Genomic DNA, 27,962 nt, shown 5'->3' on the forward strand with positions numbered 1-27,962 from the left:
GAAGACGGGGAGGGGCGTGCCATCGATTGGCAGGCGGCTGCGGAGAACGTCCACGCTTTCGATCCACCCTTTTGATGACTGACGCGCTTTTCGGACTTCTGAGGCCGTGCATGGTACGGCGTGGCCGGAGTGCTGCCGCTCAGCTAGCTTATTCCGCTCCGGCAGAATAGCTGAATAAGTATCGAGGTCATTTCTTATAGCATAGATATTGCGTCTGCCGTTCACTCGCGATTCCATCGTGGCACCTCTCTCCAATCCGTCTAAGCCGCCATGGCAGCTGTGCATCATCGGGATCCATCTGAGGCTTTCTGTTTGCCTCCCATCTCAGAAATTTTGGGTGATGTCATTGCGCTGCCACTCTTATCTCCCCAGCCTACCTCTGGAGACCTGCCTCCGCCGCTTGCTCCTTCCTGTAGACCGCCGTTCGGTGGCCACCCCGATCAGTCTTGCAGCACGAATCGCGCACCCGAAGTAGTCGGGGTCCGGCCCCCTGTCGGAGACGCTCCCAACCCGACCGGGCGGCTGTCTCCTCGGATGTATGAACAGCTTGTTTACAGGACCCGCGCAGTTATGAACTTTGTTGACGTACTGTACCACGGTCAGCGTTCGCCTAGTGAATACAAGCTCAACGAGGCAACTGCTGACGCCAAATTCGTGGCCGAACAACTCCACGATTATTTCATCAGTTTTTGCGGCCGACGCGTAAGTCTGTTTAATACGACCCAGCTCCAGTTTTGTAACTAACACACCTCAGCGTGCTCCTCTCGGCGGCCGCTGCCACAGCTGCGACATAACCCACTCTGCTGAATGGCGGCGTGGTCCTGACGGCGTCCACACTTTGTGTAACGCCTGTGGTCAGAAGTATGCTAAGCTGGAGCGCAAGCGTAATCTCCAAGGCGTTGGAAGAACGGATAATACTTAAAGATCACGAGAAACGAGACCTCCAGGTAGCACGGAAGGTAGCACGCGCTGATAATAAGCTGCCCTCCTAAGCGCGCACACTCGACAGCTATATGAAACCGACCATGGACAGAACGCAGAGTGCTATTCCAGTTAAGAAAAGGCATGATAAAATTGAACAACTCGCTATACAGAATCAAGGCAGCATCATCAATGGAATGTGTATGTGGCCATGAACGAGAAACGGTGGCTCATTTTCTCTTCCGATGCGTAAGATAAGAAACACATAGAAAAGAACTGTATTAGTATTAATAGACTAACTAAAACTAAGAGATAAATTGTTTCATTCTTTTTAGGAACGGGACCGTCAGATGGACTAGAGTATAAACCGATTTTGAAGGCAGTGTAAGCGGCGATCTGTTTTACACTGGCCACGATGCGTCTTGAGAACGAGCACCGCACATGAATTACAACAATAACCAACCATTAACCCATCACTAACCCGCCGCCCACCTATTAGCAACTCGTGTCTAATAGCCTTCGAGTTATCTCCTCAGACCCGCACTATTGGGACCGAGTTTCGCGTCTAGGAGGTTCTTACCACGGATTTTAAAGAAGCTGAAGAAGAACTTGCAAGACTCGTCGTAGCTGATTTGCTTGACTTGCTTGCTTTGAAGTTCTGGTGAGGTCCGCTACACTAGCGGCGACTGCGGTCAGTCGATGCACATTGACTATTGCGAGAGGAGTTATTAAAGCGAGTACATGACCGATCAGGCACCGACCAGCCACGTGTGCCTGCTCGCTACATTCTCGGTCTGAGCTACTAACACCAACTATACCGTTCCTTGACGAGATACTCACAGTAACATCTTGTGTCCATCTTGCGCACACTTCGTCGGGAGAATCGCTCAGTAACACTTGCAAGCGCTCTCTCCACGGTTCCGGGGAGTATGGCTGGATGCCGATGCGTGGCAGGCGATACCAATGGCCATGCGATGACACGGAACCTGTGAGCCTAAACTACGTCTAATGAGAGCTCGATCAATAAGCGGAACCGGGAATGAAGAGTTGTGTCCCCGTCAGTTAGATGGTAGCAAAGGGAAACGAGGCAGTCAGACGTAATAAGATGGCCCGGGCTCTGCGTTCGAAATCAAAGTGCAGTATGCCTGCAAGTCAGTGGATAATGACACGGACCGCATAAAATTTAGGAGAATGGCATCATCAGGATGACAAGAAGAATAGGGGAAGGGGTGGCATTATAGCTGCTTGCCCAGGCGGCCCTGTTATGGCCATCGGACCAAAGCTTGACCTCTTTCAACTAGGTACTGGCACTTTTTTTCTCAGCAAAGTAGTTTTCATCTAAACAACTCCCTTAGTTTTTTTAATTAAGAGCTGATACTGGCGTCTTAGCGGCGTAATGAGTAATGAGGCTGGCCGCACAGCCAGCCCCCTCCTCGCAGAATACGAAGTGCTCGACATACGCTGCTGAGTACCTTCGCATGTTCTAAAATGATGGTGTCCACTCAGATACAAGTTAGTTTTATTGCCAGCCTGTCAAATCTCCACAATCAAATTATCAATAGAGGAGGGAGGGGGCATGTTTAATGTCACCACAAACCGCAGACCTCAGAATCTCCAGACCTTCTCCATCCCATCGTGCAACGGCCCATTCTTCTCTCTGCGCGTGACTAACTTGGCAATTACGTTGATATATTCTCACCAGTACCCAGGTAGGCCATCGATCATACTCCAGCAAAACAGGGTTGTTTGCATATCACTCTGGGCGCGGCGCTGACCCGTTATAGTGTCAAACGTCGCCACCGGAGACAACCAGCTTGGCTGGCTCCAAACACACACATCTATCTTCTGCCCCGAATGCGATGGAGAGGAGACCCGAGAGCATCAACGCAGACCTCGAAGAACACTCCGTGTCAACTCTCCCACTCTCTCAGCGCGCCGAGATGTGGGACATCGCAAAGGACGATCCCTGGCGCAAGAATGCTGTGAAGCGCCAGGAAGAGTTTGCCCAACACTCCCAACGTTGGAGCCACGACAGATCATCCATCATCACCCACATGCGCGGCACGGAAGCCGAAATCCGTGACCTCGGGAAAAAGGAGGAGAAGCTCAGCCGAGAGCTCGCCGCGGTCCGCAGTCGGGCTGTCCTCGTCAATGAGACATACAACCAAGAAGCGCAGCGCTTGAACAACATAGATGCTCAACATAACGACTTGATGCTTCGGCAATGCAGGAACCAAGACGGTGTCCACGAGCGACAATTGGCATTGTCGAAGTTTATTGAAAAGAGACCGGCGGAGAGTCAGCTCAAGCTTCCGTCGCTGACCAACATACCCGCCCGCATCCCACCCGCTTTGGAACCTCCACGCAGCAGATCACACCCAATAACGCCGGGTCAGAGGCTAGACCCTTCTCCCAGCTCGACGGCTGCTGGGCTGAAAGCTTTGCCAACGGCTGCGCAAGAGGCCTCTGTCAAAGCGTATACATCACCCTACAGGCCGCTACAGGCACACATGTCTGGCAACTCAAGCCCCATTACAAAAGATACCCTCATCTTACGGCACGACGGCAGCGTCTATACATATCCTAAGTGCATCGAAGGAGTCCCTGTGGAAAAGATTACCCCCAGCCATCCGTACTGGGAGCCTACGTGGCCCGATCTACGAACCTTGGTAGAGCGCGATCTGCGCGTGCATGAGATGAATCGGTCGGCGAAGAAAGCCGGGATACGTGACGAGGTGGTTCGTACGTATCACTATGATCACAAAGTCACCCAGGGCAAGAGGATCCTCAAGTTCCTTGAGCAAGACAAGACTAGCCCTTATCAACTTCTCAGCAAGCGATTCATAGGCGTGGGCCACGGCACAATTACCAATTACAACACGCTATATCGCCTCTGTGAGACGCTTGAGTCCCTAGCTGATTATAAGACGGACGTTAAGCCCGTCGACTGGCTACGCCAGCGGCTACACGAGCTAGCTGAGGGGCAGGGCACTAGCTTCAATCTTGCTAAGACTATTCGCGACTTTTATAACGATCCTAAGCTAGCAGCACTACGCCAGAAGGCAGGCTTCAAGACTTTCGGGCGACCGAAGAGCCAAAGACCTAGACAATGCCGTTCCTTCGGCGCCGCGCAAGAGTCCCAGCCCGTACGGCACGCCAAGCCTACCAGCCAAGCCGATCGGCGTTGAGCCTTCGACGGCCGAGTCTGCCGCCGCCGCCGCTGATGAAGCCCGGTGCGCAAGAAGCAAAAGGCGGCGTCTAAGGTGCGGACAGCCTGGAGATGGAAGAGGTGTCGTACACGGACCCGTACAGCGGCGCGCCAATTGACGAGTACGATTTCCGCATTTACCTGGTCTAGGCGCGGCTGTTTACGGGCTCGGAAAAGGTGGCGCAATACTGGGGGTGGGTGCTGGTGCACGGGGGTTGGAGATTTCCTGGAATCTGAAGGTGTTGCGGTGGTGGGCGACGGACATACCTGCTTTAAGGACGATAAGCCGAGGGGGGGCATAATGGTGGCGTTTAAGCGGTCAAATACGATGAGAAGGTTCATTAAAGTTTGCCGACGAGAGGAGATTTAGCTGGTGGAGGGGACATAGTAAGTACTCGAGTTGCATCGGTATAAGCGGCCTATACGAAAATTGTTATACGAAGAAGATGGAGCATCTATGGGGGACGAAGCGACCTTGTGGTGCAGAGCCTGTCTTTTGCTTACCCTTCTTTCTAGGCGGCTTTACTTCCTGGCCCGTCGCGACTGTCTTGTGGCGTTGCCCTGCAACGGCGGATTAGTCACCCACGCCATGGAGCACTTGCGCCCGCCCCATGAAGGCCTCGTTGAAACCTGCATCAACCAAACGAGCAGAAGCCATGTCGGCGGCTGTGACAGCGTCGATGCGCGCTGTCGGGTGGAACGTGCTCTTCACCATCGGACCAGCCGACGACGACGAATTTCCCCCACACTTTGCGGGCATACACCAGAACCCACGCAAGCCGATCGTGACCTTTGCTGACGTGCGCGCCGAGCTAGCGTTGTGCTTCGACGGCAGCTCTCTGGACAATGATCGAAAAGACGACGACGACGGAAACAACAGCAGAAACAACAAGAGCAGCGGCAACAACGGCGACGGCGGAAACAACGGCGACGGCGGCAATACAGCGCGCAACAAGCCGTGGGGCGGCATCGCGTTTGCCCTGATCGAGACACCCGAGCCTGAAAACGAAGATGAACATGCTGAATATCCTGCTTGGATAACAGACGAAAATATAGACGCAATCGCCCCCGGCGTGCCGTCAATGGATCCCATTAAAGCACGCAGGACCATCAAATATCACATCGTGCGGCACAGCCGTTGCCTGTTACCAGCTGGCTCCTCATTAAAAGACCACCTTCGAGGTTTAACCTTTCCATTATCAGTGTCTCTCTAATGTCTCTCTGCTGACACTACGACTCAACAGCAAAATGCGCCCAACATCTGCCGACCCCCGATCGATATCGCCATCCTGCCTATATACCGCACAATAAGACGCCGTCTAACTCCAGACTCAACATCATGCCGCTACGGCGTCAAGCCAAGGCTCGCTCGCAGTCACCCCCGAAACGAAGCGCGTCAGGTCGCAGCTCACCTGAGAAACCAGCCGACGACGCCGACGGTGAATACGCCAACATAGTCGCTCCCGCGAACATGGACATAGCCATGGACCAGGCGCGCAAAGTCATCAGCGAATTCAGGATGGCGTGCATCAACAGGTCCGCATGCTGCGCTATCACCGGCGGCGGCGCGCCGTGGTGCCTAGGCCAGCCGATCGGTCCGGGCATCCAAGCCTGCCATGTGGTGCCGCAGCAGCATTATCATCTCTACCCGATATGCAGCACGAATGCGTCGAGCTCTGACGCTGACGAGACAATGCGATACAATCCACGTCTCTTGCAAGACGCGTGGCGAAAAACGTGGAGCCCTCATAACGGCATCTTGCTGATGAAGCACATACATGACTTTTTCGATGCGCGCCTCGTTTCTATCCACCCGAAGACGTTATTGGTGCGTGTCTTTGTGCCATATCAAGACCTGGAACCCTACCACGGCCGCAAGGCAACCGTGCCTTTCGATATCGACCGCAGGGCGCTGCGGCACCACTACGACATGTGTTGCATCGAGAACATGGCCGCAGCCTACCCGGATCTAGACGCACCTCCATCCAACGCCAAGAGCCAGATCAGCACGCCCCGCGCCGGCCTGGCCAGCACTTCCGGCGGCAGCACGCCTCTGACCGGCAGAATCGACCTGGCCATGACGCCAAACTCTGGGCGCGACCTGACGCAGCGGCCGGTTGGCGGCGATCCGTCTAAGAGACAGCGATCAGCCCCCCGTGACGACCAAGGCGACGGGGACCCTGCGGCAGACGAGGTCGAGTTTTTGGAGGAAGGAGAGGAGCTTCCTGCAGCCAAACGAATGCGTCTGGAAGACGGGCGCAGGTTTTTCGACGGTTGCGTAACCCCATATAACAGCCGCGAGTTTCTAGGGGATGTCAACTGGGAGCTGACCAAGTACAAGAACTTGGACGAGGCCTGGTAGAGCTGAGGCAGACTGTTGACAACTTGAAGAGTAACTAGGCAAAATAGGACTAAAATAAAGATACTCATCACCTCTTACTACCGTCGGCTAATTCAGCATTATTCTAGACGGGGCTATAGTCGATGCTTAAATTGTCATTAATGCGATTTTACTGTCGGCGTCGTAGAGGCTAAAATTTCGCTCTAGAAGAAATGACACACTGGGTTTAGACGGTAGCAGATATAGATAATCTGAAGTAGAAAAAGCTGACGTTTGACGCTGAAAAATGAGAATAAAATAGAAACGGAGCAGTTTAGCAGGGCCATTACTACGCGACCTTCGCAACGCAGCGGTCGAGAGGTGCTGTTAGGGGCTGGTAATGCCACAAGAGGTTACGGCTTCCTACCAGTAGTTAGCTGCTTCCTCTAAGACATAACTACGTAGTCAAGTAAAAGAGCTTGCCTACTACTAAGGGGCCGTGCCACCCTCTACAACAGAAATATAAGACTCGAAAAGGCGGGTGTCAGTTAGACCGACGCGAGCAGGCCAGCTGCGACGTATGGTTAGTGGCTATGGGCAGTATTACGTGACGTGCTAAACTGAGGATGCATTCGGTTCACTATTTCCTTGTAGATATCCATGTCGCGCAAGCCAACTCGAAGGTGAGGAGCCGTCAATTTATGAGGCGGCTTATATTCAGAAATATATATCATGGTCCGCCGTGAGACCGCGGTGTCGTCGGATCGATAGACACATATCTGGTCTGGCCGTAACTTGTTCAGATCTCGACGGTAGTCAGGCGTGCGCGGTGGCGTCGATGCTGTTGCTGGCGTTCCGCTATCAAGAACTTCATCTGCGACCTCGCTTAGCACATGAGGGTGATTCTCAAAGATGACGCCATCTCCCAGTTCAAAAGCCGCCCTGGCATCTTGCACCAGTTTGAGTCGTTCTATGATGACCCGGACAGGATCCTCAACGCTAATATGTAGAAAATATTCGAGGGTCTTCTCGTCCTGTATCGGCCGCTGAGATACCCTGCTGCCCAAGCCTGCGAGAAAGTTTCGATTCTCAAAAACGCGTTCCTCGGTAGGAAAGGTGTCGTATATGCTGCCGAAAGGCCATGTCAACTCTATACCGTGGTCGTTTTTGTCTGTCCTCCGTAATAGGCACATTTCTGTTCCGATGGCTCGATAGAGGCTTTGCGCTTGTTGTGTGGTATATTCCCTACTGCGATTCTGCCTCGCGGCCCGTCCCGTTTTCCTTCTGTAGTTAGTTCACTGGCTCTGTTCGTTTCCGTGTCTGTGTTGGCGTCCGCTCGAAGTTTCCCATCGTCGGAATCTTCCTCTGAGTCAGGTATCTCATCATCAAGTCGCTGCCTCGATATTTCACCGTTCGTTTGCCCGGGAAACGAACGACGGCGAATATGCGCCAGCGGCTGGTCGATACCAGCCACCGAGTCAAGCCCGCCAGAGCCACTGTCACCCTCGCCTGCTGGCTCGCCGCCCGCGTTCTCGTAATACCTTGTACTATCCACATCCTTACAGTGACCGAAGTCACGCAGGCGAGGCCCAATCGCTGATAGCTTCGTCAGTATATCACTCAAAGCTTTTCTGCCGATGGTAGGCCTACCTGTCTCAGCCGGCTCTCTCGTTTTAATTAGCGGGTCAGCACACGGTTTTGAGCTCGCGGAGGTGTTATTCGAGGCACTTTCATCGCTTGAGTAAATGTCAATGACCTCGCTGTTGAAAGTCTTTTGACTCGGTATTGCGGTCCCGGACAAAGGCGCGCTCGTCCGTGACCTCGTGACCGGCATCGCAAGAAAAGCAAGCTTTTTGCACGGAAACACAAGGAGCAGTATCGGCCTAGGGTCTAACAGTGATGGGCAACCGCCACCCTTTTATAATCTCACCACCTCTTACTCTATTACGAGAGCTACATATTATATGAAAGAAATGCCTGTAGTGGCCGCGAAACGTCTAATCGCGCCCCGTGTACGGCGTTGTGTTGGACATCCAGATTACAGCTCAAGATATACCCTAGAGATACGCAAGCTAAAGAAGTCGGTGTGGAAAGTGGTTTTTGATAAAACGTTAGCCAATGATTTAGATGTGTTTCTTCTACCTATAACAGCATGCAGTCAAGGTGTATACTGCCTTCTAACAAGCTCTGCAGGCATAGAGGATAACGTTGCGGTTTATAGAAGAGTAGGATTTGCGCGAGTTTTCCTTAGCGGTATTATGGGTAGTATGGGGTGGGTTGTCCCTAATTGGCTACATCGCTGGAAAAAGAAGAACCTCCAATCCTTTCACTTTATTTAAGATTGAATAGAAAGTTCTTAATTATTCGAGACCAAGACAGCATGTTGTTAGCAAGGTGAATACTGAACCTATAGTACTGATAAAAGAAGACTGAACTTTCGACTTTCTCTGAAGTGCCGTTGCTGAAGTGGTTCTGCAGCACACCCACGTCTTGGTTTGTGGGCGAAAAGTCACTCCTCTGCCAACTATTTCTACTTAGGAGCACTCTACTACCGGTATCCAAAGTCAAAGTGATACGACCCAGACCTTGTTATGGTGTTAGGCTCAGGGAGTTGCGCTGCATTCTGCATGTAAAAGCACATCGCCATAAAGAGTATAGTGGTAGGCCTCCTTCAATAGCCTTTGGTGGCCAAGTCTTGATGCACTTGTCTCGTCGCTTGCCCTTCGTCTCTCGATCCCACAATCATGATGCAAGTGGCAAAATTTGGCCGTTCATAATATTTTGTCTATAATTTGTAAGCTGGTGTGCCAAATTACGAACTCCGATGAGTATTGAGGTATTTTGCTGAGTACTGGAACATTTTCCCGCAATGCTCCCCTCCATAGCCATGGAGCCCGTCGGTTGTACACAATATCTCTGAAACATGCATATGCGTGTCTGACCAGGGTTGGCGAAAGATAGGGCCTTCTTCACTCAGGAGTCCAGCTCTGAAAGCTGGTCACCGGCACACTCTCGAGCAGTCTCGCCACCAAATCCACAGTCTACATTGTCTCTACCCAAATATCATGAGTTCTTTGCGAACTGTGATATATGAGTGTCCAAATATGGTACTGTCATCAAATCCGTAATGTCAGAAGGCTACGGAATTGGAAGCGCCCCGGTTGCCGAGTTCCTGCCACAAACAGAGTCCAAGACATCACAAATGATAACGAGCGCCCAAACTGACAGACACTACACTGCATTTCCTTGGTTGCATATTGCATTTCAGCTTATGCGGTGGCACGAGTGGTGGAGTACGTGACGCCAATCAGGCTCGCCCAGTAGCCGCCATGTATGACACTTCAATTTTGAGGGTACAAGGGAGTGCACTTAAACGCCCTTGCCACCTGGTGCAGGCGGAAACATGGAGCATGGCACTTCTGCTCACTGATGGAATTCGGCGACTGTTGTCAGAGATTTGTAGGCTAAACTAGACTTGCAGGCGAGAGCTGAGGAAGAAGAGAGCTCAGCATTGATTCCTCATCGAGATATTCTATTTATAACTATCTCAGCGATTGCAACAGTTATGCTTGTATCATCCGGTTGGGATCAAGGATACGCTGAACGTTCGTCTGTACTGCCTCAAAACGCATGTAATCGCAACTCTCACTCTCTAGATGATTTATAACAGCTGCGAGAGTTTTAAAATCACGATTGCAGCGCCTATTTGGGCAGTGATAGAGCTTCTGCTGGTGAATAGGGGAGCCAAGGTGTTGATTCAGTGATGCAAGTTTACCGAAGAGGCGTGCGCATAGGTAGCATTGGTAGGCGTCGACAGCGGAGTTCCATGCCATCTCAGTAGCCTCGTAGCTTGTGCTTCCTGTCCAAGTAAGCAGCTTCTTTGAGATAATACCGTTAGGATCGCGCCTTCGTACTGCCTCATATAGTGTATCACGACTCAATGGGGCCTTTGGGCAAAAGCCGCCTTCAAGGTGATGAACCAACGCGGTAGCCGTTCCATGTTCGGTCTTGCAGAAAAAGCATCGAATGGAGCTATTGCGGTGAATTTTGCTATGGAGGTGCTGTTTCACATCAGCCAGAAAGCCAGCAGAGGTCAGACGGATGCCTTACTTGATTGATATTGCCCCAACATTGAAAATAGCGATCACAAGGGTCACAGTAGAAGTGTTCCTTGACCTCGTGGTCGCGAAGGCCTTCTTCATCATAAAAACTTGCGTTGCAGTCGTCACACTCGTAATCTGGCTCATCCGCCTCAGAGGATTCAGCCCAATGGAACAGGTCAGTCATGTGTTGGTCGACAGCATGCTGACTACCAAAGTACCGATCGCACGTATCACACTCAAAGTCTGGAGGATAGTGTCCAGTCGCATCCATGTGTTGCTGCCGCGACTGCCAGCCAGCTGGGAATACGCGCAAACATGTTCCGCACGTAGACATACTGAGGCCGGCGCTGGTGATGCTTGATCACCCAACCTACAAAAAGAATTGTTGTTTTGTCACAGCACCAGGGCATAAGGCTGGTAGCTGAAGCAGATGCGGGCAGGCAAATCATACCCCAGGTCTCGATGTGCTGCCATCTAAAGAATCAGGATATGGGGGGAATAGTGAGGGGTAAGTTTCTTTAGAGCGTTTCTTATCAAAAAAGTCAGCTCAGACCTTGGGCATGCATATGCATGTTGTACGCATGTATCAGCTCGATGTATCAGCTTGTGTCTGCTTACCATTGGGCAGATGCTAAAACAACGCAGCGCTGCATGTCTATGGGTCATTGTCCAGGTGCCAGCAGACGAGGCGGGAGTCTGGATCAGACGCAGCTAACTTCATGTAGTGTACGGTGCTGCCGTTGGAACCATAGCCTGACCATCTTATTTCTCGGTCGTGGTGTCAAGCGTATTTACTCACCTATGCGATCTAATTTGAAATCAAATGGTTTCGCTGACATTACTAAAGGAGAGAGCGACTGCTATGAATGCGAGGCACAAGTATTGCTAATGCTCCGATCGGGAAGCCACCCCTAAACGGTATTTCCATTCATCTATTCAAGCCGACAGCAAATGGTAGGTGCGCTCTCTCGCGACGATTGAACGGTTCAGGTGGTGCAGCTGTTAGTGGCATGATGTCTCAACAAGGAGGTACTTCATCTCCGACTGTTGCCCAGGAAGGGCACCATACAGATCATACATGAACGACCATAAAAAATGCGGGAAAAGAAAAAAACTCGGCTTCTTCTTAGCAGAATTTGAAATTCCAAGTACACAGTGTAGACAATAGCAGGAATGCCAGTTTCTCTAATTAGTGCCAATCAACGCCGAATCCAGCCGAAGACACCTCGTGTTACACATCTTGTACGCCCAGCGTATTTGCATATGCTTTGTCAATTTTTTAAGACAAAACTATAGTTTATTAACTGATAGTACTATCCAGACACATTTGCTATCAAGATCGACCAAGTGGCGGTCAGTATAGAAGAGAAACGGACAAAGCTCTGGGCCAGAGTGGCCAGGAAAGATGCATTCAAGGTTGCAGCGCGGGATAGGATTCGGGTTTGGAACAGGCTTTGAGCTAACAGCAGTAACACTGTCAGCCAGGCGAGCGTCGTCCGGTAGATAAAGGTGAGATTGAGTGAAGTGATTGTCTGATGTGTCGATACAGAAGTATCAAGGGGCACCGTGTGGTTTTCAAATGCTTATAGTGAATGTAGAGCACAGTTCGAGCTTTCGTCCAGACCTGTCACAATGGCGCGATTGTCATCGTGGTCAGACCTCATGGTTGCCGCTTCCACTATATCACATACGAAGTCAATAGCACGCCTCTACCAAGTAATTGCAACTTTGATTTCGTGGAACTTTTCCTTCAGATCATGGCTGTCATCATCGGTCGAATCTTCTGTTCGCTCAAGAATCGCAGGGCTGGTATCGAAGTACTCCTCCAAGAGACTATTTGCATTTGCTGAAGCAGGTGCATCGAAATAGTAGCAAGAAGTAGCTGCGAATACATTATCCTTCATCTCGACTACCTCGTCATCCTTGTCATCCTTGATACGCCGCATCCATGATAAGCCTTCGTGATTGGAACGAATTACCTCGTGAAATCATGATAGCTCCGGTCGCTTCTATTGGGCGTCTCCTGAATATCTTTGTGCTTTATACACCTTTTCGGTCCTCAGATATGCCTCCCTTGTGATATCAATCATCCAGTCCAGTTCTGCTTGCTCGATTGTCAGTGGTGGAGCAAAAATTATGTGATCACCCGCGTGACCGTCCGCGGTGCCACTTCCAGACAGTATAGCCACACCACTGTCGTGCGCAAACTGTCTTAGCTTTGATCCAAATGCAAAGTCCTCGGCCAAAGGCATCTTCAACCGCTTGTTCGCGACGAACTCGATAGCCCAGAAGAGGCCACGGCCCCGAATGTCTCCCACAAACTCGAGATCTGTGAACAACGAGCGCAACTTTAAGCCCATTCTGTCGCCTAACCTTTTGCAGTGGGCCAGACAGCCGGTGCTTCGTATGACACGCTGCACAGCAAGAGCGGCGGCGCAGCTGACAGGGTGTGCTTGGTAGGTGTGCCCATGGATGAAGCCTCCAGCGCTTTGGATCACTTCGTAGACAGAATGCTGGATGAGCGTTGCTGCAAGAGGCAAATACCCGCCAGAGAGTCCTTTGCCCAAAACAACAATATCGGGAACGAAGTCACCCTCGGACTCGAACGCAAAGTAGGTTCCCGTGCGGCCGTTCCCGCACATAATCTCGTCGAGGAGAAGAAGCACTCCATATTTGTTACAAACACGGCGCACGCCCTCAAAGTAGCCCTCAGGGGCCGTAATGCATCCGGCAGTCGAACCCCCCACTGTTTCTGCAACAAAGGCTGCGACATTCTGTGGCCCAATTCTGCAAAACTCTGCTTCAATTTCGTTGATCAATCTGTTAGAATACTGTACCTCGCTCTCGTCACTCCCCTGCTGACGATAGGCGTACGCAGGGCTGACAAAGCTGACATCTAGCCTGTTGAAAGCTTCATCATAAGGCTGTTTGCGACGCGGGAAGTCGCCCAGGCACATCGAACCAATAGTGTTTCCGTGATACGATCTTTGTCTCGACACGAAGTGCGTACGCTGAGGATTATTGTTGGCGCGATGGAATGCCACCACGAGCTTCATGGCAGAGTCAACAGCCTCGCTTCCTGAACTCGAGAAGTATACTTTAAATGGCTCCAGAGAAGGGATTCCCTGACAGAGGAAGGATGCCAAGTCTTGGGGGGGAGACGTTGTGTGCATGAAGGGATGAGCGTAGGCAACTTTTTGTAGCTGTTCTTGTATAGCAAACTTGACAGTCTCATCGCCGTGGCCGATCATAGAGACACCACATGCATCCAAAACTGTTCGCTGGTCATTCAGTGTTGAGTAGGTGCCGGATGCGGAGGCGAACAGTGCAGGGTGAGTTGCCGGTCGAGGATGGATTACCTCTGCCGGTATGTCCGCAGTATTATCGGTCATCTCCATGGTCGTCTCCAAGGCCAGTAGTGAAAAAATCTGCGTACGTCCGTGTAGAAATTTCCCTGGTCGCACACTATTTAACATTATATTGGCAGGCGCAGCTTTCTGTCCAACCTGGCAGGGAGAGTTCATGACCGTGGGCACTTACCAGCGTCTGTCCATTTTCTGCTGCACTGCCAATGTCCTCCGCGAAAGTCTAAGTTTATCGTGCGCGGTACCGGTACTGTATGTAAAGGTAGGAACCGCTATGTTGCAGTTCGAGTGACTTGCGTACAGCCATTTCTTGCTTTTCAGACCAGCCGCATGGCAATTAGCCACTTAGATCGCGGCTCCGGTTTTGCTCTTTGCTCTGTGCACGCCGGGGAATTTTGCGGGGCGTTCCAGCCGTAGCGCTGGGTGGGGCCGTTGGGCAAGCAGCAGCCTTATCCCTACAGGCATGAAGTGGGCACTCTGAGATTAGATGGCCCAATTCGGATGCCTCAATAGAGGTCAAAAGCGGCAGCAGTGAAGTACAAGCCAATGGCAAGGCGTAAAGCTCACGTCAAAGTCAGGGACGCTGTGCAGTGCTGATGGAAATGGGACGTAGTCTCGGCCAATGTGCCACACTGACGCAATGGCGGCACGAACTCTCCGTAACTGTACAGTGGTATCTTTGTGGCATCGTTGTGATCTGCTGGCAATGATACATTCGCTGCGAGAAATACCAGACCTTGATATTAGATAGCCCTGGCTCAATGTTCAGAGGTGCGACAGTGTCAGCATCTTGGCTTTGTCATTGAAACTCCGCCAACATATTGTTGAGTACTCCGGCCACCAAGCCTGGGCGGCGCTACCCTGGAGCGGCAATCAAAATCTGGCCTGGTTCCTTCGCACATCGGCACGTACGTACACAAAGAAAACAACACAGCACCAGTTTCAAGCGAGAAAGATTTACAGCAAGTAGATAAATTGGGGTTTACATATGAAGTGATGTCGTCTACAAATTTACCTTTCCTATCATTTTGCACCTGCAAGAATTGAAGTTAGCTTTTTCTTTGAAGGCTCATAAACAGACCGGCGACAGGTCTTCTACCTACTTCCAACCTCCTAGACAAATACTACATCACCGCATCAATTTTCTAACACCACTCAACAACTATGTTTTGTATCAACAGGTCAATAGCAACTCTCAGTCGGCAAAATACAACACCGGCGCTCGCGCACCTATCGCTAGCGTCGGTCAGGAACTCACGCTCTCGTCCAAACCGGCAAGCGACTTCACTGATCCGCAAACGGGTCTTTGTTCTCTTGTGGAGCAAGAGGTCGGCGTGCATGGTACCAATTGTACGTGTCCGCAGCTAGCGAGACGATAGAAAGTCCCGCGATAACGCAAAATCCAACCAGTGTAAGCCCTATATCCAACTGACCACCAAGAGCTTTGTGCAGCTGTCGCCCAATCCCATACGCGCCAGTCGCAAATGCGAAGCCTACGAGAACAAGCCCGAGACCAATTCTCTGGGATAAGACTGCAGCCCTGCTGGCAGGGCGGGGTGGCCGGGCCATAACTGCCACCGCGATGGAAAGTGCAAGCGAGAGAAGCAGAAAGACTATGATAGCGATAGCGATAGTGATGAAAAGATGGTAGCTGACACACATGTCCGCATGGCCGGAGAAGCCACCGCAAAGATGAGACGTGCCAATTTTCGCCGATGTAAACAGCGACTTCGCTACGTCTGACCCAGCCGACTGGAGGAGGTTCCCCAGGCCTCGTCTTGAGTCGGAACCATTATGCTGCATAAAGGTTAGCAAAGTTCAAGATTTTGCGCGTGCTCCTCGCACCGTCCAGTGGAAGAAGCCCTCCCGGCGACAGGTGTCACTAAGCAACACGACGCAGGTCGTCACGACAACGACAACGCAGAGCAACTGCTTCGCGAGGTGCCCGTAATTTTTCTTCACGTAAACTTCCATTTCTGTGTGGTAACTAGTATGTACCCTGGCACCTGCGGCGGCAGGTCTGCTATAAGTATGCTGCGCGGACAGCCACTTGCCGCTTCTCGACTGCTGACGAAACAGTCCCACCCTATAGGTCAGAGAAGAGGGCAGCTCTCCGGACACGACCAACTCCCTGTAAAGTCGTTCGTTGCAAATTCGCTGCCCCCAGGGGTCCGGTGGGACATTTCTTGTATATTTGCCCGGCGCGTTCTGGCAGAGACATGGTCGCTACTTTCCCTGACGTGTAGATGATTCTTTCTAAGAAATAACATAGGTGCGCATATTCTTTGAAAATGATTTTCGCGGATGGTTACATGATCTCCGTTGGAATGCGTGGCGAGCTACAATTGGCGGCTATTGGTGGTTTTAGTGGTAGGCCTCAAGAAGAGGTTAGGCTGGGTCCGCTGGCGAGATACCATTGGCGGTTGCTAGTGGTGTTAGTGGTAGGCCTCATGGATAGGATCAGCCAGGACACGAGCGAGTCGATTGCATTTTAATCCCTGGAAGCCTTGGGTTTTCTGGAGATTTCGTGACTTCAATCAATTTGAACACAGTATTGTACAATACTGTCGCCTCCTTGCCAGTGGTGTCGGCTTCACATTATAATCGTTCCTCATTGCCAACCAAATTGTCATGCCCCCAGCAACGACTTTCCGACTCACTCTTCCAATTGAAGAAAACTCCAAGAGGAAACCACGTTGTGACCCTTATCCTAGGCTTATGGCTAGATTCTACGAGCCATACTTCCTCCTGTGCAGTCTCGGCAAGACGCGGAACAGCTACACAGAATATCCGCGATCTGGCTCTCGACAGCAGGAGATGCGCAGAGAGTACATGCGAAATCTTGCCTTTATCTGTGATGGGAAGAAGGGCAGATATACATTCACTGCCTTTTCCGTTGCGGAAGTGGATGGTGCCTATGTCTTTTGCTTGGCCTCTCCTTCTCCAAGGAAGTGCAAGATTATGCTGGAGCGCTCGATCGGTACGCTGGTCGAATATGCCATAACGGCGGACAATAAAAAGAAGAAGAGAATAGTACAAAAGTTTCTCAGGAAGTGTATAGAGCATGCGAAAAAGCGTGTTTCGGCATATATAAACGATGTGAAGGCGGCCATTCCGGCTTGCATCGAGAAGATGGCGAATAAGAGCAACCGAAATAGTGAGTAAATTACGACGCATAATTTTCTCGCGCTACAGCACAGCCAAACTAATTTGATGAAAGATGATGCGCACGTTGAGGGGCTTAGGTTGCTTCTGGCGCATTGTCGTGACAATGAGTCTGGCCACGTCAACACCTGCGTTGCCATGTACCGGACGTCCAAGTCAGCACTGATGAGAAAACTCTATGAGGAAGAAAAGCTGGAGAAAAACTGGTATGTGGATCAAAAATTCTCAGGCGACGAGAATGGATGCTTTGCCAGAGTAAGGCACTCCATCGGGCGCCTAGCTAGTCGAATCCACAAGCCTCTCTTGCTGCTTCTAAACGCAGCGCTCATGCAGGACATATTGCAGAGCGCTAAAGTCGAGGTCATCGAGCAGAGCCCGTGTGCACCGAAGCCAGAAGCAGATTCGCAGACAACCCTGCCTGCGATTTTGCGCCGCATGTTCCCGAAAGATGATCTAGATGTCGCCAATGCAGAGCAGGCGTTGGTGGACTTGCAAGAAACGTGGCGCAAACCATTGACAAGATATATGGACTGTGAACGCGAGTGTAATCCGTTTGTGCACAGCGAGGTCTCCGTCTTGGAACATTTCTACAAGTATAAACTCAAATTCCTTGAAGGAGATCGCTATGTCTACTGCAGCAAACCGGCTTGTTTCGCTTGCAAGCTTTACTTTGCGGAGCACCCGGCAAGGATGGTCGTTCCAGAATCACACGGGAAGGTGTATCCTAACTGGGGACCGCCTTTGATTGAGAATTTCAAGAAAAAAGATGCGGATTCAGATAGGCAGCGGGATTTGATGATCAAAATTACAAAGACTGTAAGAGATGAAGTTGTTGATCATCTGTGGGGAAGAAATGTCCCTCCAGAGTGGCACCCGGATTCGACAACCGGCGTCTCGACTTTGGAGATGTCACTGCATGGTTTGGAGGATGATATAGTGGCCAGTAAAGGTGACAATCATGTCGTGTTATATGCGTCTGATGTTAATTATAGGGTTGGGTCGAGCCCAGAGGGGGAATTACTACATGAAATCGGTCATGCTTTTAATGAGAGTAGTGCCTCTCTGAGAAGCAGTGGGCTGGAAGGATATCAGCCCCATGACGAGGATGACTTAGACGAGGATAATTCAGACGAGGAAGGCGGCGCATCACTATAAGCTGAAGAGAGGTAGTACTTAAGTTTTGGCAGATTGACTAGTATCAATTAGAAGCACTAAATATGACCGGCCGTTAACTACCAGCGGAAAAGTTTGGATGCAACGCCTTGATGTGTCGTTTCACATACTCGCCGCGTGCAAATTGACTCCCACAGTTTGGATACGGACAGAAATGCCACTTGATAGTATGGGGTGCGTGTATCTCTTGAAAATGTCGCTTCATTTCTCTTTGCTCACCAGATCGATACTCGCAAGTTTGGATGGGACAGGAGACTGGCCTGTAGTGGTTCTTGAAGTGATGACTTTAAAATCATGAGTGTCAGTAGATGAACAAAATCTTCACCAAAAAAAAAAAAGCAGCCAATAAGAAGACGCACCGGAGATCACAAGAAAGCTGAAACGGTGATGAGGTGCACTGCGGCTCGGGGCAGTGATAAAGGCCTCCAGCCCCAATATGTTGTTGACCATCCCACGGCATAACATATTCCGGGAATCTCCATCCATTGGTTTTTTTGAGCTCCAGAGAAGCGGAAAAATTGTTTATATAGTCGATTAGATTGCCTTCTTTGATTAATTTGATGTGTGACCCCTCGTGAAGCCAAACGGGCACTTCGCAGTAGTCCTGAGCGGCAGATGGGAGAAAACGTTGGTGAGAAGTTGACGCAATGGGAACATCTCAGGAATGCATGTTTGCGACATTCATCTCTCCAGTCGTTTCCCAAGTAAGACCGGTGTTACCCTGGTCTTGTTCATGCTCAAAATTTTCGTGCGATTCGAACGTACTTGAGTTCACGGGTGGCACAAAAACGAGGAGGCGAGGATCAATGGTGGCAACTGCGTCATCACCATCACCATCACCATCGGCAACAGCGTCACAATCCATAGCTGCTGGAATAACACTGCACGATGCGATGACTGGTATAAAAGATCGCTCGAAACATTCGAAGTCTCGGCTACGGGCTGTCGACACTTATCATTTAATGTACTTTGGCTCAAGGCTGGTGAGGCCTACCACTAACCGCTGCATGCAGGCAGGTCGCTGAGATGGGCCAAAGCACCGCCGATCTCAGCGCCTAACGGCTCTCCCACCTAGGCATTAGGCAGCCAAGGAAATTGGAACTTTATAAAAGCGAGGAGATGGCAACTACTCAAGCTCGCTGCGACGGTTTTGGCGTGTCACGATCCATGCCACGGCTCTCGAGAGGAGCAAGAGAACGAGCTCCCGCCAGACCAAGCCCTCCTCAAGGATTGATGCCGCATCCCAATCATCATATTCCAAGTTAAAAACACTCGCAAAGTGGTTTCATTACCCCCAAAACGTCACTATGCCTCGCTCTCACCCCGGTACATCGTCAATGTACCCCGGCTTACACGATGATGTCCAAACCCGCCTAGAGAGCAACGGTCTCAAATTTAATTTCCGAAAAAATGGCGATAAGAAGAATCACACGAACTCGTACGATAGTCATATAATGGGCAGATTCACATGTGCAAACAAGAATTGTATTGCCGACGGCTGGACCAGCAAGAAGATAGCAGTCACCATACGTCAGTTCCCTGGAAATGAGTACAACGCAGAAGTGTACCATCAGCGCTGTTTGAAGTGCAACTGGCTGAGCAAGCCGAAACTCGACGATTCCTACGCTGACAGGGTCGCTTATCGTCTCAAGAAATGGTCGGGAATGCATGTGGAACCTCGCCCATTCTCAGGGGTCAGTAAGGGTCCGCATTATCGACATCTTTGCGAGGGATGCAAGGCAGGGCACTGTGATGAAGGGTCAGACTTCCTTTTTTAGCACAGAACCGTGGTTTAAAACTGTCAGTACTATTCCACAAGATTTTACAATGCAGTACAATGTTTATGATCCACCGCAGACTGACGTAATAATAATGTGAGCGGGACAAACCGACAGACTTGATGAAAAGTTGACGTGATAGTAACTAGTGCCCGTTTGTTAATCTGACAAAATTATTTCTCTCGTCTCATATTCCGCCCTTCATAGTAATACATAATCCCGCGCTAACTGCCGATCAATCTACCATGCCGAGGACGTCAAGGGCGAACCAGAGACGCGAAAAGAATATGGTTCTAAGCCTAGCGTTCTCGACCACTCTGGATTCGGAATGTCTCAACCCTTTGAGGAGGCGATCGCGAATCAAGCCCCTTGCTCTCCACTCTCGAGTGTGTTAAAAAAGCCCAAGTCCACGTGCTAGCTACCCGCTTGAGAATAACGTAAGCATAGCCGCGATGGCACAAGCACTTGAATCTTCCGGAATGGCTGATACTGCCGCCAAGGAGCAGCATAGCCAAATATCTGACAGTTTCGTTACTATATTGTCAAATAGGCCAACATGTTATATTCATGGAACAATACCACGCCTACTAGAGCGGATGAATACTGCAGCATAAAACCCTTTTCTGAAAATGGTAACCTCTAACGGGGAAACGGTCATACTCGATGCAGGCTTTGGCTTTGGTCTTCCACAGCCAGGTGTCACTGCTTTTTTTGCGGGACATAGTCAGTTCGATACTGGTGTCCGCTGTGAAATCCTGGGATACAGAGTCGTGGAATTTCTTGCGAGGTATAAACGCTACTTGTAGCTACTTTCAATTCGATCCTAAGATGCGATTGTGTTGCGTGGAGTCAAGAAGCATTTCGAATGGATCCACGTACATCCATTCAGAGCGCACACTCTCTCCGGACACGACCAGAGGAAATTAAATATGCAGAAACGGCTCCAACGAAGAAACTACGCCTCTCTTGGCCACAATAGTGACTTGTGGAGGTGTGATCATAACTCCAAGTCGGTCGAAGGACATGTTTAGTCTCGTACAGTAACACCGAGAACTCTGAGTCGTTGCGTGATCCTGGTAAATCCAGTGCTGGTGATATTCGATGGACGCTGTGCTGTATATTACGAGTATGACTAATTTACATATTTAGGTCACTACAAGCTGACACTGAAGCAATGGCAACACGTGCGTTTCTGACTCTCCTGAGAAGCTCAGTGTCGGGCCTGTGTGTTGACAGGCCGGCACGCCGTGACTGACCGCACCGAGCATTGCGCCGCGATCTTTTTCCTCGAAAGCCGCCTCTTCCTCGCATATTCAATTTCCCTGTTGATCGTCTTGTTTAGGCCTTGCCTGGTTGAGGCAAAAGGAGGCTCTATGAGTGGAGGAGTGACTCTAGGGAGTGTAATTTGACATAGCTTTCGAATGCAGAGGACCATTTCTCTTTGACTTTGGAGAAGCTTTCCCAGGAGGTTTCATCCGCGCATGCAGAGTAGCCCAACCACTGCACCTCCATTGTGCGATTCGGCTCGTCATGTGACTGTATGCGCAGATATCGATGCGGAACCTTGCCCTCAGCCTGCGAAGTGCGGAGCCCTGGCTCGCTGTTCCAGTATGTCAGAACGGCGGCGTTCCAAGCACTCTGGATTTTTACTTCATCTTCCCACGTCTCGGGACCCGAGTCCCATTGGCAGGATAGCTGGAACTGAGAACCGCCACCCTCATCGTCCTCCTGCAGGCGATGGCCGACGATTGTCTGCAGATCGCGTTCCTCCGAGCCTGGTCCCTGGATGTGCATCGTCGTTTGTGCCGACGGCGACGACGGCGCATGAGCGCAATTTTCCTCGTAGAAAGTGGGCCATTGAGCCTTGACGTCCTCAACAGACATCCATTGCTTTTGAGATGCAGGAGAGCCTACCATCTGTAGGCGAACCTCTGCAGCATTCTTACGGTAGGCCATGATCTTGAGAGGCTCTGGCGAGATGCTGTCAAGCACGCTCTCCGTCCCAGGACGCTTCCATTCCTCTCCAGGGCCGCACCCCCAGTACGTGCAGACAGCTGCATTGGAGGCCTTCTGAACAGTCGACTCCCGTAGCCAGACATCGGTCCCGTCTTTGAGGTGACAGCATAATTGAATATGGCGATGCGCGCTGTCGACCATTCTATGATTTTTAACGTATTGCAGCATGGACAAGTCGGAATCGCACGGCGCTTCTTCAGATTGCCTTTTTGTTCTTTCGCTCGCTCTCGCACGACCTCCACGAGCCGCCTTAGTCTGCCGTGGCACAAGGCTCGTCGGCCGTTTCCTCTTCCCTATTACAGTGGAAGCCTGGATCCACAATGTTAATGTTATTCGCGAAAATGGTGAGACAAACGTACATTGGACGCGTCCAGATCGCAACTTGGTGAGACCTCGGAACAGCATCTCCAGCTGTTCTTTCCTTTGCTTTTCTTTAACATTTGTTTTAAACGCAGTATCAATTCTTCTTCTGGTTCAGCGAAAAGAAAGTTGGTTATGGTGTTGATGTCGATCACCCGCGTCGCGTCACAAGTGGATGTGACATGATGGATGTGCCCTCGAAAACGCTCCTCTTGAGACTCGTCGCGCGGCGCAACTCTGCAAGATATTGGCGGCTCACCCTTTTTGGTCAAGCAAAGAACATCGCAGATGTCTAATTGGGGTGGTAAAGGCATGATTGTATGATGGGATAATAAAAGAGGCGCGGTTCGCGTAAATAGAGAGAGGATTGAGGTTTGGCTTGCGTCGCGAGTGGGGGCTCTTCTCGGTTAAGTCTCGGGTGGACGTGACGACAAGACTCTAGCAAAGGCACTTCTTTACGTTGAAATCACTAGTCATCGTTTCTCATCATGGTATGTATTCGTGCTCGCCACCTCTTTGGCGGCTCACTGACACCCTGAGGCTAGTCGGACCGCTACGACCTTGGCCTGGACGCCGGGACATACAAGACTTGCATCTATGCAGGAGGAAAACCTGTCGCAATGCAGTACGGCTTTCCAACTTCTGACTCGGTTGTTCGCATATCGCCGAGGGGATCGTTTGCCATTCCTAGCCGTGCACAGTTGCCCAGCGTTCAAAAACCTGACCTCGCACTTTGCAAACGTCTTATCGGCAGGTCGCCAAGGGACGGAAGGTTGCGCCATGACACTGCCAGGGTCCCGCACGCTAAACTCGACGAAAATGGTGCATACTACGAAGCTGGTGGGCGCCGTGTAGAGCTCTTCGAGGTGTGGGCATTCATTTTGGGCAGCGCGAAACGGGCAGCGGAACGCAAGTTTGGCGAGCCTCCACGAAGGTCTGTTTTGACGGTGCCCGCATACTTCGGAATCAATCAATGCGAAGCCATTCGCGCTGCGGCGAAGATTGCCGGCTTCGATATGGAAAGTACCCATCTCGTTACTGAGCCGGTGGCCGTGGCGGTTGATCAGATTGAGCATGACTATGGCACCAAGAAGAAGTACCCCGCCAAGTCGAGGCTTGGGGTCATTGATATCGGTGGCGGTACTACCGATATCACTGAGTTATACTATGACCTGACGGGCGAGAAGCATGTATATGTGATCCAAGCCATCGAAGGCGATAATTTTCTTGGAGGTGTCGACTTCAAGCAACGTCTCTATACCTTTGTGACAGACAAAGCACGCGACGCGGGCCACACATACGCATTTGACGAACAAAAGCTTCTCATCGTGTGCGAAAATGCCATGGAGACCTTGACAGGCGCCGCTTCCGCCGAAATCGAGTTGATCGCGACTGACCAAAGCACGGTTAGCAAGTTCATCACTGTAACTCGTGATGAGTTTGAGAAGGCATGCGCAGATCTACTCACAGAAATATCGGGGCTTATTGACAGACTTCCAGCCGCCAAGGCCAACAGATCTCTTGCCGCTGTTCTCCTTGCTGGAGGCGCATCCCAAATGCCATGCATCAAAGAGCTATGCGTGAGGAAGTTTCCAGAGACGGTGATCAAGCTTGTCCGGGATGCTTCGGAAAGCCCGGCGCGGGGCGCGGAGCAAATTGCCAAACGCAAGGACACCATCGTCGTTCATGATGTTCTCTCACGATCAATCGGCGTCGAGGTAAACGATTCGGACTCAGACACCTCGAATTACACTGTTCAGCAGGTTGCGAGCCGCAACATGCGCGTTCCTGCTAGAGAAAGGCTGAACCTTTTCACAAGAAAGGATAATCAGTCTGCCATCGAGATCTCCTTTCTCGAGGGTGAGAGCTCCAATCCAGACGACAATACACGCATTGCAGCGATGACAATCTCCGATATTCCAAATTGCAAACGTGGGACTAAGATCAATGTCGATCTCGAAATTCATGGTCAAGGAAGCTTTATTGCGAAAGCAACAATTAAAGATTTGACGGACGAATTGACAGTCGTTCCACAGCAAACTTTTCCTGGAGCCGGAATCATCGAGAAGTATAGAGACGTAACAGCTCGCCGTTTGGACGGTGAATCGGTGAAGAGTCCGGACATAATCTCAGGGCCGGAGGCTTCCATGAACGGCGACTCTTCGAGTGTGTCTGGCGAGGATGTCTCTCATGCCCAGCGTACTTCTCCTAACCCTGGCAATAGTGAGAAATCCCCTGAAACAGGCCCCGAGACTCTGCAGCGTCGTGGCTCCGGAAATTTGCTTCAAGAGGATGAACAGCATGCTTCGGCTATAGCTCCTGACAATATCAGAGAGCAAGTCGACGACGACGGTGCGGCTGCCATGACTGCTGGAAATGAAGCGCCCCAAACTAGCGCAAAGGGAACGGAAATGGTACCACAGTCAAACTCAGGAGGAATGAATCTCAACAGGCAGGCACCCGTGCCTCGAGTGGTGAGAGCTGGGAAGCGGCCAGCAAGGCCAACGCAAAACAAGCCCTTCAAAAAGTCGAAGGCGCGCATTACGGACCAAAACTAATTGTCACGGCACGCATTTGTATCAAGATTTGGCATAGAGTTTGCTGCGGGGTTAAGTGTGTCAACCTTTCTAGGTTTTCCGGGTTCTGTCGATGTCGAAAACAGTCTAGAGAAAACGCAAGACATAAGAGCGCAACTTGGGAGCAGCGCGGGGGGAACATGAAGATGGTTTACGCCTATACTGTGTAGCATTGGCAGCGTCCTATAAGTTCAAATATCCTCGAATCGTGAGGAATGGCCTTGAGAATACAAAGCTTCTCCTAGATTGAGCAGACTACTATCTAAATCCTAACCGGGTACGATGGCATACGTGGTGAAAAACCATCCATTCAGGAGCTGATATCAGCCTCAATCACTAGGAGGGACTGGTAGGGCGGCGATTTGTGCCACAGCCTGTGCCCACGGCCGCAAAATATCAGTGCATGGAAAAGGACACGTACGGGGGAACGTGGCGGCCGAGAGCGGACGTGTCAGCTCATTCACGAAGAACTCTCCTTTGGGGCTCTCTTCCGTGATTCCGCAGTCGTAGCGTCCTCCAATATGGATGGACTCGAATCCCCCATCATTCTTCTGCCGGATGAGTCTGTCTAGGTCTAAGACAAAGTGCTCGAGCTCCGCGAGCTTCCTCGCTTGTGCCGCCTCCTGTGATGAAAACCACTTAAAATCTTCCAACCGAGCTTTCCACGCCAACATTGGTCTATCAGGTTTTTCCCATTGAAACCTGGTTCGAAGAATGTACGTCACCTTGCCCGCCGAAACGAAGACTCGAAACTCGCCGAAGCTTTGCAAGGTAGGGACTGCCTCTTGATGAAAGTAAATGGGTCCCAGAGCCTCGCCTCCTGCGGATCTCTTTCCACACGCGCGATCGTTATCAGAAGGAACGGTGCACATTAATCTGTCCTGATCTCTGGTGGTCATGATCTCAACGTCTTGTGCGGCGCAACTGTAGTTTCTTTTGATCACCTGGCTACCACTCAATAGGGAACAATCGCCGAGACCAAAGCATGTCTGGGGCCGCCATTGCTGCTCGGACTTCGCTATCGCATCAAAAGTTCGGATGTCTCCAAGCTTATGCCGCGACCACGCCAGCTCCGAAGAGCTCGGATAGACAGACACTTCCATTTGTGAACCGTCAAAAAAGCGCAGCGCCTCAAACAGGTCGTTCCATGAATTGTCAGCGTCAAAGCCAGAGTCCGAGAGTACTACGACCAATCGGGAGGGTTTGGCCATCTGAATCAATGCTATCAGGTCTTTGACCTTGATTGGCCACTTGCACAGTTCAACAGTGGAGGAGCTGTATCCCGCGGCGAGAAGCATCATCAAGACCGCTTGGTGGATAACAAAACTGTCATCATCCAGTTGCTGGACAAATGAACACCCCAGTTGAGTAGCCAGAAAACCTACCATATCCCGAGAAGCACATTGAAGAGAGTCTCTGCTCATAATCTCCAGATCAGGGTGGCTCAATTCGGCACTGATATGCTCCGTTGTCTCGATATGTGCAACAACCTCGCTGCCAAGCCATAGCACATGAGGAGTCGACACGCTTGTCTGTGCCATTTGATGGAAAAGGCCGTGCCAGAGTTGAACAGATACTGGAGCGTTTGGTTCCACGTCCATCGCTGCGGCGAAAGCGACGAGTAGGAAGCACAAGCTGCGATCTGAAAGCCACGCCTTACGTACTTCTGGCTGGATCGGAACGGGTCTGCGATCGAAGAGTTTCTTATAGATTCGTGTAAATTCGGTCTTCACCGCCCCGAGACCACTTGATTTCAGCGTGTAGATAGTTGCTCGGGAACGATCCTTGGTAATTATAGCGAAAGCCCAGGATCTTCCGTGCGTAAAGGGCAACACTAACTTCCCTAGGCCTTGTTGGCGAACTCGCACAGATTTAACGGCGGCGCTAGGGTCAATGATGCTCATTTCTCCTGGCCTTAAGCCTTCGAACTGCCGCAGTAGATTGCCAAATGCAATAATTCCCAAGGGAGGAATCACACGCTGTGGTTCATTGTTTGAACAAGCCGTCGCAGCAGATAACACGCTGATCCACGAGTGTGGACTGACAGTGCCGTGGATGGTGACACCCATGGTGCTACAAAACCCAGCGATTGCTGACGAGAGTTCGTTATCCGTCTTTTCGTTTGCCCCTGTGCAAATCGTAGTTGGCGAGTTTCCTGACACTTTATGTCGCTGAGTGGATTTCTTTACCGTGGCGGGGTGTGCTAGGTTGTTAAGCAAGATATTTGCCATTGATAGTAGTACAGGTTTCTTACTGGTGCTACTGCTGCCCCAGTCTGCTCGGGCTTGATCATATGGTGACTTTGGCGAGGTTCCACTGTTGTCCATGTGGCCCTCCCTAAAACGAGTGTATTCTATTTCGATGAGAACTGAGTACATAGAGCATATTGACTGCCACATACCAGATGCGATGTCTTTCGTGGCTGATCTTGATACGTCATTGTCATCGCTTTGGAGACGGCGAAGTACAGATGTATATAGACGTTCTACATTTTCTGTCAGTTGCACCTTGCCGCAATATCTTAAAAACGTCTCTGGGTCGCTGACGAAGTAGTTGATATGCGTCAAGGGGGCTCGATATATGATTGCCAGTTTCAACCCAAAAGGGGCGTCTTGGAGAGGCGCGGCGTCGCCTAGACAAGCACGCACCCCAGCCTCAAACGCTTGTGAGTCATTTTTCCTGTCGCGAGTGCCGAGGGCCAGCAATTTGCTTTTGATACGGGCACGTAGCTCAGGCATTGCGACAAGCCTGGGAAGTAACTTATTCAATCTCAGAGAAAACAAATGCAAAGTAGCTGACCACGAAGCTCCACTCGTTACGCCCTTTTACAAGACCACGTGACGCTCTTGCGCCCTTGCGCACTGCGTGCACTAAATTCCGTTCTGCCATTTTGCACCAAATTCTCCGTTCTGCCATTTTGCACCAAACTTTCCGTTCTGCCATATGCACCAAATTTTGCGTTTTGCAAATTTGCACC

General features: G+C 50.9%; 12 protein-coding genes across 12 annotated transcripts; 6 read left to right on the plus strand and 6 right to left on the minus strand.

Annotated features, from left to right (window-relative positions):
• Positions 1-570: 570 nt before the first annotated feature.
• On the plus strand, positions 571-922 carry BBA_09441 (NsdD protein; the record flags this gene model as incomplete). The annotated part of the gene is made up of 2 exons (XM_008604538.1): positions 571-702; positions 755-922. 2 exons carry the CDS (start codon positions 571-573, stop codon positions 920-922), a joined length of 300 nt encoding a protein of 99 aa, XP_008602760.1.
• A 1,858-nt stretch (positions 923-2,780) lies between these two features.
• BBA_09442 (uncharacterized protein) lies at positions 2,781-4,109 on the plus strand (the record flags this gene model as incomplete). The annotated part of the gene is made up of 1 exon (XM_008604539.1): positions 2,781-4,109. The coding sequence occupies one exon, from the start codon at positions 2,781-2,783 to the stop codon at positions 4,107-4,109; it is 1,329 nt and encodes a 442-aa protein (XP_008602761.1).
• Positions 4,110-4,785: 676 nt separating this feature from the next.
• Positions 4,786-6,491, plus strand: BBA_09443 (uncharacterized protein; the record flags this gene model as incomplete). Its single annotated transcript, XM_008604540.1, has 2 exons — positions 4,786-5,311; positions 5,374-6,491. The coding sequence occupies 2 exons, from the start codon at positions 4,786-4,788 to the stop codon at positions 6,489-6,491; spliced, it is 1,644 nt and encodes a 547-aa protein (XP_008602762.1).
• Positions 6,492-7,599: 1,108 nt separating this feature from the next.
• BBA_09444 (uncharacterized protein) lies at positions 7,600-8,283 on the minus strand (the record flags this gene model as incomplete). The annotated part of the gene is made up of 2 exons (XM_008604541.1): positions 7,600-8,045; positions 8,100-8,283. 2 exons carry the CDS (start codon positions 8,281-8,283, stop codon positions 7,600-7,602), a joined length of 630 nt encoding a protein of 209 aa, XP_008602763.1.
• Positions 8,284-10,012: 1,729 nt separating this feature from the next.
• Positions 10,013-10,886, minus strand: BBA_09445 (zinc finger protein; the record flags this gene model as incomplete). The annotated part of the gene is made up of 2 exons (XM_008604542.1): positions 10,013-10,510; positions 10,560-10,886. 2 exons carry the CDS (start codon positions 10,884-10,886, stop codon positions 10,013-10,015), a joined length of 825 nt encoding a protein of 274 aa, XP_008602764.1.
• A 1,675-nt stretch (positions 10,887-12,561) lies between these two features.
• BBA_09446 (aminotransferase class-III) lies at positions 12,562-13,950 on the minus strand (the record flags this gene model as incomplete). Its single annotated transcript, XM_008604543.1, has 1 exon — positions 12,562-13,950. One exon carries the CDS (start codon positions 13,948-13,950, stop codon positions 12,562-12,564), a length of 1,389 nt encoding a protein of 462 aa, XP_008602765.1.
• A 1,251-nt stretch (positions 13,951-15,201) lies between these two features.
• BBA_09447 (uncharacterized protein) lies at positions 15,202-15,891 on the minus strand (the record flags this gene model as incomplete). The annotated part of the gene is made up of 2 exons (XM_008604544.1): positions 15,202-15,714; positions 15,763-15,891. 2 exons carry the CDS (start codon positions 15,889-15,891, stop codon positions 15,202-15,204), a joined length of 642 nt encoding a protein of 213 aa, XP_008602766.1.
• A 657-nt stretch (positions 15,892-16,548) lies between these two features.
• Positions 16,549-18,237, plus strand: BBA_09448 (uncharacterized protein; the record flags this gene model as incomplete). The annotated part of the gene is made up of 2 exons (XM_008604545.1): positions 16,549-17,074; positions 17,138-18,237. The coding sequence occupies 2 exons, from the start codon at positions 16,549-16,551 to the stop codon at positions 18,235-18,237; spliced, it is 1,626 nt and encodes a 541-aa protein (XP_008602767.1).
• Positions 18,238-19,562: 1,325 nt separating this feature from the next.
• BBA_09449 (uncharacterized protein) lies at positions 19,563-20,624 on the plus strand (the record flags this gene model as incomplete). Its single annotated transcript, XM_008604546.1, has 3 exons — positions 19,563-19,949; positions 20,287-20,419; positions 20,584-20,624. 3 exons carry the CDS (start codon positions 19,563-19,565, stop codon positions 20,622-20,624), a joined length of 561 nt encoding a protein of 186 aa, XP_008602768.1.
• Positions 20,625-21,404: 780 nt separating this feature from the next.
• Positions 21,405-22,190, minus strand: BBA_09450 (uncharacterized protein; the record flags this gene model as incomplete). The annotated part of the gene is made up of 1 exon (XM_008604547.1): positions 21,405-22,190. The coding sequence occupies one exon, from the start codon at positions 22,188-22,190 to the stop codon at positions 21,405-21,407; it is 786 nt and encodes a 261-aa protein (XP_008602769.1).
• Positions 22,191-22,697: 507 nt separating this feature from the next.
• Positions 22,698-24,967, plus strand: BBA_09451 (dnaK protein; the record flags this gene model as incomplete). Its single annotated transcript, XM_008604548.1, has 3 exons — positions 22,698-22,727; positions 22,883-22,900; positions 22,955-24,967. 3 exons carry the CDS (start codon positions 22,698-22,700, stop codon positions 24,965-24,967), a joined length of 2,061 nt encoding a protein of 686 aa, XP_008602770.1.
• A 347-nt stretch (positions 24,968-25,314) lies between these two features.
• Positions 25,315-27,723, minus strand: BBA_09452 (uncharacterized protein; the record flags this gene model as incomplete). The annotated part of the gene is made up of 3 exons (XM_008604549.1): positions 25,315-27,113; positions 27,240-27,353; positions 27,387-27,723. 3 exons carry the CDS (start codon positions 27,721-27,723, stop codon positions 25,315-25,317), a joined length of 2,250 nt encoding a protein of 749 aa, XP_008602771.1.
• Between the last annotated feature and the right edge of the window lie 239 nt (positions 27,724-27,962).

This window comes from Beauveria bassiana, assembly GCF_000280675.1.
Source record: "Beauveria bassiana ARSEF 2860 unplaced genomic scaffold BBA_S00054, whole genome shotgun sequence".
NCBI classification, from domain to species: domain Eukaryota; kingdom Fungi; phylum Ascomycota; class Sordariomycetes; order Hypocreales; family Cordycipitaceae; genus Beauveria; species Beauveria bassiana.